The 8,507-nt window shown below is 40.4% G+C and overlaps 1 protein-coding gene and 1 long non-coding RNA gene across 2 annotated transcripts in view; one reads left to right on the forward strand and one right to left on the reverse strand.

Moving 5' to 3' along the window:
* The window catches only part of LOC112570267 (proton-coupled folate transporter-like), a 10,946-nt gene continuing 2,439 nt past the window's right edge, over positions 1–8,507 (forward strand). Inside the window, exons 1-9 of the mRNA XM_025248648.1 lie at positions 1–321; positions 2,047–2,428; positions 3,389–3,558; positions 4,628–4,878; positions 5,370–5,531; positions 5,966–6,187; positions 6,810–6,921; positions 7,251–7,334; positions 7,942–8,098. Coding sequence (XP_025104433.1) covers positions 4,810–4,878; positions 5,370–5,531; positions 5,966–6,187; positions 6,810–6,921; positions 7,251–7,334; positions 7,942–8,098 — 806 coding nt within the window. The 5' untranslated portion in view covers positions 1–321; positions 2,047–2,428; positions 3,389–3,558; positions 4,628–4,809. The remainder of the gene's footprint in view (positions 322–2,046; positions 2,429–3,388; positions 3,559–4,627; positions 4,879–5,369; positions 5,532–5,965; positions 6,188–6,809; positions 6,922–7,250; positions 7,335–7,941; positions 8,099–8,507) is intronic.
* LOC112570268 overlaps positions 5,420–8,507 on the reverse strand; it is a 3,257-nt gene continuing 169 nt past the window's right edge. The window contains exons 2-3 of the long non-coding RNA XR_003100617.1: positions 6,776–6,927; positions 5,420–5,522 (exon numbers count right to left, since the gene is read on the reverse strand). This is a non-coding gene — a long non-coding RNA (uncharacterized LOC112570268). The remainder of the gene's footprint in view (positions 5,523–6,775; positions 6,928–8,507) is intronic.

Raw genomic sequence — 8,507 nt, forward strand, 5'->3', positions numbered from 1 at the left:
TGGTTGGTTTGCAGTATGGCGAGCAGACGACACTGGCTGGGCGAGAAATTGAGCTTGCTGTAGGGGTCAGAATCTGTTGCACCCAAACTGTCGATCACGAGGCTTTTCAATCTTTCCGACGTAGGCTATATTAACTGGAAAGGTTCGATCAAGATGTGTCATTTCTGCCAGCGCGTTTAAAACACGCTCCACCATTCAAAGCTACTTCGACAACAACAACAATTTACCACTGAATTTGCTGTCGAGGTGCTCGGCCTTGGCTGTAAGACTTTCAAGTCAGTAAGGGAAGGCAGCTTTCAGGTGATCAAGCGACAGGAAAAGGTGAGGAAAAACGACTTTTTTTTCAGAACGTTAGCTTTTGTTACAGTTACTAAGAAGTCGGAGACTGGGTCCTTTAAAAAAAATCATAAGCAAATAAACTATAAATGAATACAAAAAATCATTTTACTACTTTCGTTATGTTAGGCTAATTAAAATCCATGTCGTCTTATCGGATACCAATACAAATGTAGAGTAATTTAAAAAGCTCTCCTTGCAGGCCCTCGTTAACTCAACTATCTTCGAAATTATACAGATGTATAATAATTTCCACCTATACAGATGTATATGAATACAGATGTAGAATACAGGTATAGCACACTGTCTCACTGTCGTGAGAGAATGTCACATACACGCACAGGTGTTCACTTGACTTGGAGGCAACACATGTAGGGATGCTTCAGCACAGAACAATCTTATTTTTGTGGCCCCAAGATTTGAATGCTAAGCCGCCTGCCGGTTCTGTTTGTAACTGTGGCCATTTTTCGCCACCATTCTTTCCCATCTGGAAATAGTTAATGCTTAAAAATATCTTGGAAATTTCTTGTCAGCGTGGGTATTTTCGCATGTCCTAATGGATCCATCCAATAAAGTGCGGAGAGGGATAATTATCGTTTTAAAAGGTCTTTAGAGACTAGAAGATCTTAATCCAACTCTCGATCCTGTTCAAATTACTCGACACATACAACTGATTGATTCTTCTGTATGGTGCTGTAAGTCTACATGTTTTGCACTGAACATTTTTTGAATGTCACATCCAGAGCTCCCAGCAGCATGGTATATCGTAAATGGGGTAGTTATCCATAATTTATTAGTAGTAGTGGTAATACCTTTGTATCGCACAACATCACAATCAAAGGAAGTCGCTTTCTCTGAGCTGACCATCGATAATAAAGAAGGTGACATCAAAACACTGTAGAACATGCTGACATCCAACACATTTAGCTACCGAATCACAGGTTAAAGAATGCACGGCGGGGGACAATAAGAGTAACAAATACATATAAAAATAAATATTGTGTAGAATTGAATTGTGTTAATGTATAATTGTAACACGATGAGTACAAAAGATCAAGCATACTATTCAACATTTTAATCAATATTTTTGAGAACTTGAATACAGAGTAGCGAAGGTAGTATAAAAGCATGTGTGAAATACATGTATAATGCAGGGAACCTTAAGAGATAATTTATAAACTTAAACTTTTTCTTCTTGTTCCTAATCACCCCCAGTTAAGCATAGGGCCCCAACTACACCACGCCATCAGACCCGGTTCTGGGCGTCCCTTTCCGTTGCTCCTTATACCAATCAACATTTTTTGTCAATAGTTGTGATTATAGTCAATTGACTAGTACGCCTGCTTGTCTTCCTCTACAACTTTATAGCACTCTTCATTCTTATGTTCCCTGATTCATCTTTGTATCTTCTATATTTGTTCTTTATTACTTGTCTGCATAGTTGTTTGCTCCTTCATTTCTTATTATTCTGTCCATGTCTCCAACTTGTCTTAGGAGCTGAGAGCATGCTCCTTCGTGAACGTGATTGTGTGTTATATAAATCACACGTTTTTGTATTATTATTAATAATAATAGTTAACAAATTTATTATTGAACAGTGTTAGCTGATACCGAGAAACGTAAAAGTCATGTTTTAAAAATTGCTGTTGTGCCTATTGTGTATTGGTGGCAGCTATTTGCATTCCTATATCGATATTTTTTTTCTGATAGGGATGGATTCTCTTAGCAACCATTCCGATTCTAGCAACAAAAGCAATACTCTCCGGTGACCTACGGCAGTCTTCAGAAGAGAAATGGCTTTGCTGATCACGAGATGTTGTCATATGACCACGCGGTCACGCTAGAAGGACCTGATGACAGGCCGACTGTCTTGGTCAAGACTAAGGAGCATGATGACGCCGAGAAGTCTTCAGTCAGCGAGGAAAGTGAAAAACCTGTCCACCCGCTTAAAAGGCGCCTGCTGGGGGTGGCATTCACAACGCTTCTGTGCTACATCTGTGTGGCTTATTCCTTGGGCTCCACGTCGTCACAGTACTTATATCATCGCATTTCTAAAAACCACTTCAATGCCAGCAATGGAACACAAAGCTCGGTAACACAACCGTTTTTCATGCTTTTGTGGATGTACACGTGCGTGCGTGCGTGCGTGCGTGCGTGCGTGCGTGCGTGCGTGCGTGCGTGCGGGTGTGCTTGTGTCCAGGGGGTGAGAGAAAATTAGTGGCCGTGAGAAAAACTTTCTTCTCAAACTCTATATTCAAAAACACAGTTAATGCTAGCCTGAGACAACAAACCCGTCTTGTTTTTCTTATGTGTAGCAGACCTTGGGGAGAGGCGCGTGAAATGGGAGATCGTGCTGTAATCGTGTGACCATTTCATGGTGAAATATAAATGACCCCTTCCCCTCCATCCTTACAACTGAAGGGGGATGTGGGGGTTGTCAAAGGAGTATCGAAGCCGAGATCCGAACCCAGGACAACTGATTCTCGGTGTCGTTGTCACAGGTGCTATAGCCACTACGCCACCAGTTTAGACCCTCAACAGTAGCAATTACTGACTTACGGAGATTATCCTTTGAACCCCAAAACTCTACTCTTACCTTCCTAATAAACAATGCAATTAAGTGGATCAAATTTCATTTGTTAATTAATTATCATCGCGGCTGAAGATATTTACAGGAAAATCATTCATATCATTAAACTATTAGCTTGTCGTCGGGACGCCCCGTCACTCGTTCCTGATGTTAATACAAGTAACAGAATGGAGTCAACAATGTTTGTCCTTATCAAGCGCACAAGTTACCGAACACAATTATACATTATGTTAGAGCTGAGATGCTACTTTCAATAATCTCTTGAGGTGCAGAGGACCCTCAATGTTTCTTGACTGTAGTCGTGGTGGTGCGTACACTTGTCCGACGACCACACTATGACGGTCCATATCTCTGGACTACTTTGTGTTTGTAGAAACGTTTTGAGGAAGAGGGGAGATGCAAACAGAAACATAGAAACATGTAGCCAATCAGACAGAAGTTTAACAAAACGTTCGTTTGCAGTCTTTCTGCTCACATGGCAACACTGGCGACAACAGCACAAGCTCTGAAGCAAGAAGACGCGCGCAGGCGGAAGCATCCAACTTTTCTGTCTACCTAGACTACACGACCAACATCCCTACTCTCTTCATTTGCTTGTTCATAGGTTCCTACTCTGATTACGTAGGACGCCGGTGAGTTTTTTCCCTACTTTTCTTCTATCATTCTCTCAGTCTCTCCTTCTCTTTCTCTTCTTCTCTTCTCTCTCTCTTTCTCTCGCACACACAGACACATTCCCTTTCTGCTCCTCCTTGAGGGTATGAGAGAGCAAGAGACAACGCAACACAAACATACGGTAATGCAGTTAGAGTTGGGAAACAAAAACTCAATTTTGTTTATTATTATTGTTGTTATTATTTTAGAGCACATTTTCCCTTTTACCAAGCTATACAGAAGCACAGCGAAACACACAAATATTCAGAGCACACCATCAGTGAAGTCGATAGCCTCGACACGCAAAATGACACAAAACACACTTACCATCAGTAAAGTCAGTCGACAGCGTTGACATGCAGTTTCGAAATCTCATCTACGGAAACTGTATCAAGGGATATTTAACAAATGACGGTGACAGAAGAAGCAGTGGAAGAACACGGGTCAACACTCAAAAGCATTTGGAAGATTGGAAACTAGGCCACCTGGTCAAGTTACCAAAGAAAGGAGACACAACAACATTTGGCTTGGCTAGGAATCAATTGGCTTGGAATCATGCTGCTGTCCATTCCCAGCAAAGTCCTGACAAGGGTAATACTAGAGACAATGAAGAAGGCACTATACAAGAGACTGAGACCAGAACAAGCAGGGTTTCGCCAGGATATGTCATGCACTGACCACATTGCCACCCTCCGTATTATCATCGAGCATGTTATTGAGTGGCAGTCCTCCCTTTATATAACTTTTGTGGACCTTGCGAAGGCCTTTGACGGTGAAGACAGGGACGCCGTATGGATCCACTACGGTATTCCGTCTAAGCTCATAAACATTATCCATGGGTTGTACGAAGACTCGTTCTGCTAAATTATCCACGATGGAAAACTTACTAAACCTTTCGTAATGAAGACTGGCGTAAGACAGGGCTGAATATTATCACTGACAATTGAAGATTAATCTTCCTAATGGTCATTAACTGGATTATGTGCAAGAGGGGGCGTTACTTCGTAACTCTGGACGATTAAATTACAATACTCTACTATCTTTTTTCAGCATTCTCCTCATGATGGCCTTGTGTGGATGCCTTGCGAAAACAACGATTTTTCTGATAGTTGTCAGCCTAGAGCTAGATTTGAACGTCCTTTTCCTGGGTTACCTGTTCGGAAGGACTGTTTGGTTCTGTCTACGGCCTTCAGCTGGGAATCGTAGCTGCTACTTCTGATGTCACGGGCACAATGAAAGAACGGGCCATGTCCTTCGCTTTTCTAGAAGCTACCTTGGCCATTGCCGGGGCGTTGGCGCAGGTGAGGATGACTGGTGAACTAAGAGCACATTTATGTGAAAAAAAAGAAAGAAAAATCAAGCGAGAATGCCAAAGCTGCGGCAAGAAAACGGAAAGGGAACTGCTAATACCCCTCTCATATACGAAACTAAAGAGTAGAAAATAAGCTGTCAACCATTTACAATGAATAGTCCGTCTAGCATCAATCAAATCATTTTACATGTCAAAATCTCCTATCCAAGGACAGGGGTTAGGGAAGAGCGCGGAAGGTAGGGTAATCTATTTGTCCCAGTTAAAACAATTAATTCATGCATTACTTTGCTTGCATCTGACATCGTGGACGAAGCCGGAAATAGACTGAATAGTTTCTGTATCTATACTCTTCTACTCGATTTTACTTGTCGATCTTTAAAAATAAATAGCAAACAATCTTTGCTGTCCTTATACTCTTCAGGCAGTAAATCAAGTTTTTGTGGTTGAAAGGAGAAATATACGTAATGTATGATATTGTAGGTGACCACTGGGGCCCTCATCCAGACTGTGGGATATGTCGGCCCAGCAATCCTGTGTGTATCCTTAATCTTCTTTGCGACACTCCTTGTGTTCTTCTTCATGCCAGAGACTCTCCAACGACCTGAGAAAGTTATCCTCAACCCTCTTGTTCACCTGCGCAAGGTGAGGGAATAAGTTAATCGTTGGATGAAGAAGTATAACAATCTTACCCATTCAAAAGTATAAAAAGGATCAGCTCTATACATATATAAGCTAATATTATTACGAAATACTCTGCATTCATGCGTTCAAGAAATATCAAAATAAAAGAAGTACAAAAATTTTTTAACTTTTATTTGAACTGTACTAAAAAGGGTAATTTTTCAGTAAGTCTTAGTATTTTCTTAAATACATATAACTTAACATATAAAAGTGTTAGTGGCACTATTGGAAACATTGAAAGAGTTCAATAAATAATAATAAAATGTAATAATAAAGTGAGGAAGAGGAAGGTTAATATGTTTTGGTGATATTTAATGGCATTATGTCATATTATTTTAATGACAATAAATGGTATTAAGAAGTGTGTTAAGCAATAACTGATGGTATTCTGTCAGGTGTTCGGCTTTTACATCCTGGAGGGGTCGTTGCTGCGGAAGTCTGTGTTCTGGTGCTTGCTTATGGCCTCCGTCTTCGTCTCCTTCTGTCAAATGGGCCGAATGATGGTGGAAACCTTATACATGCTGAATGCTCCGCTCTGCTGGCATTCTTTAAAAATCGGTGTGTATGGAGGAATTCGCCAGGTCGTCACTGTCGTCGGTGGAATTGTGATATTGAAAGTAAGTGAACACGTTTGTTCTTCACAGGTGTATCTCAACATAGGTCAAAATGCAGGTAGAGGAAATCCTGTAAGCTTTCTGTAGCTGGATGGAGGGGGTGAGATACTGCGCTTAATATAATTATCTAAAAACTAATTTTTGTGAGAAAGGTGTTCAAGTTGCAAAAATCGCAGTTACAGAAATAGTCCGTACGACAAAATTGAGTGAAACACTACTGGCGAGAAACCAGGCCAACCTAAAGGTGATTTCGTCTCGTCGAAGCTCAGTTAAATCTTCTGTGCAGACGCAGTTTTTCGCTACAGTTCCTCGATATTAATTGAAATCTTGACTGTAGATGGTCAAACCAGTTTTTGGCCTCCTAACTATCATTCCCGTGAGTTGGACAGTGTAGAACCGGCTTTTGCATGGTAGTTACAGCCATGTCGAACTCTACTTTCAAATGTTTATATTTATTTTGTATAAACGGACAGAAGGAGGAGGATGCAAACAATTAAAAATATAGAACAGGGATTTCTTAGAAGAAAATCATATTTGCAAGAAACAGATTGGAATGACTAACTCTCAACAAAAATCAAAAATAGACGTTACCATGGCAATCCCCTGGGATTCTGTGTGCACACAGGTGATCCAGAACTACGTCAGTCACGTGACTGTTGGTCTTATCGCCATGGCGTCCGCAGCAGCGTCGTTCTTTCTGGAAGCTTTCGCTACGACTGACTGGATGATGTACTTGGGTAAGTCTGCCAAGCAGCAGAAAAAGTTCAACAAGCGATGAAAGAATCAGTAGCAACATGAAGTGGCGTTATCACTATTTGCCACTGTCTTTAAAAGACTAATGTCAATGTCTTTAAAAATTAGCGATGATTTAAAAAAGATTATTGCCAATATTTTTAGCGATAAAAATATCTTCTTCCTGAAAAATGAAAGATTCAATTGTAACGATTTCCCCTTAACGATTTTAGAAATTCTCCGTCTGAGATACCCGTCTGATACAGAAAGTGATAAATTATTTTTTATCATGAGTTTTTATGACATTTTTTCTGTTTTGTTCATTCATGCGCAGTGCCTATCTTGGGAATTGCTTTCATGTGTTCCTATCCCATCATAAAGCTACTCATGTCCAATCTGGCTCCATCTAACAAACAGGGTGAGGCATGTCTTTGATTCTGGGTGCATCTAACGTAAATGTTTTTTCAGTTTGTTCAGGAGTGCGCATGCTTGGGTCGTGTGTACTTTTATTTGTGTGTGCGTGCGTCCGAGGTAACGGAGAGCTTAGGAGAGAGCAACATTTATGCAACAGAAGTTATCTGTGCTTTGAATTTGTTGTACGTTTGCTCAAATGCCGTCAAATGTTTTAAATTTTCACTTTTTCGGCATCACTCGTGTCAGAACTCTTTGAAATCAATGTTTGTCTACACTCTAGACAACACATCGTAGAACCGGGTAGCCGAAAATTATAAACGCAGCTCATCGTTTAAAAATCATTTGTCTAACACTTCACTGTGTTGTTTCACGGGAAAACACCTTAGGAATTTTACATCTCGAGAAGGCAGTGGGGAGAATGGTGATGTGGAAATTATGGCGGCACAATTAAGGGATAAAAGTGGTCGGAGTCTGTGAAATAGCAGCTGAATATTTCTGCGGATCTCATCTGCTTGTGATGCTTGTGCCTAATAATGTGACTTCGGAGATTGCATGGTAGGGATGTCCTGAAACACTTCTAATGTAACTCACTAATGTTGGTCGTTTTACAGGCGCCGTCTTTTCAAGTATGGCCGTCATGGACACCATCTGTCATCTGACGTCCTCAACTATGTACAACGCCATCTACACGCGGACACTGAAAACATTCTCTGGCGCTGTCTTCCTGCTTGTAGGGGGATTTTGTATCATCAGTATGCTCCTTCTTCTGTGAGTTTTCTTGTTTTTTCATCCTGGTACTAGTTGTTTTACTTTTTATCACTAGTTACCCAATTTATTCTTCGTAGTGCTAGTTGTTTTACTTTTATCACTAGTTACCCAATTAATTAATTCTTCCTAGTGCTAGTTGTTTTAGCTTTTATCACTAGTTACCCAATTAATAAACCTGAATTCTTAAGTAGTGAATGAACGCAAAGCATATTGTTCTATTGTTATGGTCATCATGCGAGTTCTGAAGCTGACGGCAGTCATCATTTTACTGCAATGGCCTTGTTTTGCACTTTATGTAAATATTTCAAAACGTAGGATAAACTTTACCTTTGGCGTATGTTGAGCCGTTCAGTCTCTTTCCGGTCTTAATAAATTCACTCCTTGAAAGTTTTTGTTTGATTATAAAATC

This window comes from Pomacea canaliculata, linkage group LG8 (genome assembly GCF_003073045.1).
Source record: "Pomacea canaliculata isolate SZHN2017 linkage group LG8, ASM307304v1, whole genome shotgun sequence".
NCBI lineage: Eukaryota > Metazoa > Mollusca > Gastropoda > Architaenioglossa > Ampullariidae > Pomacea > Pomacea canaliculata.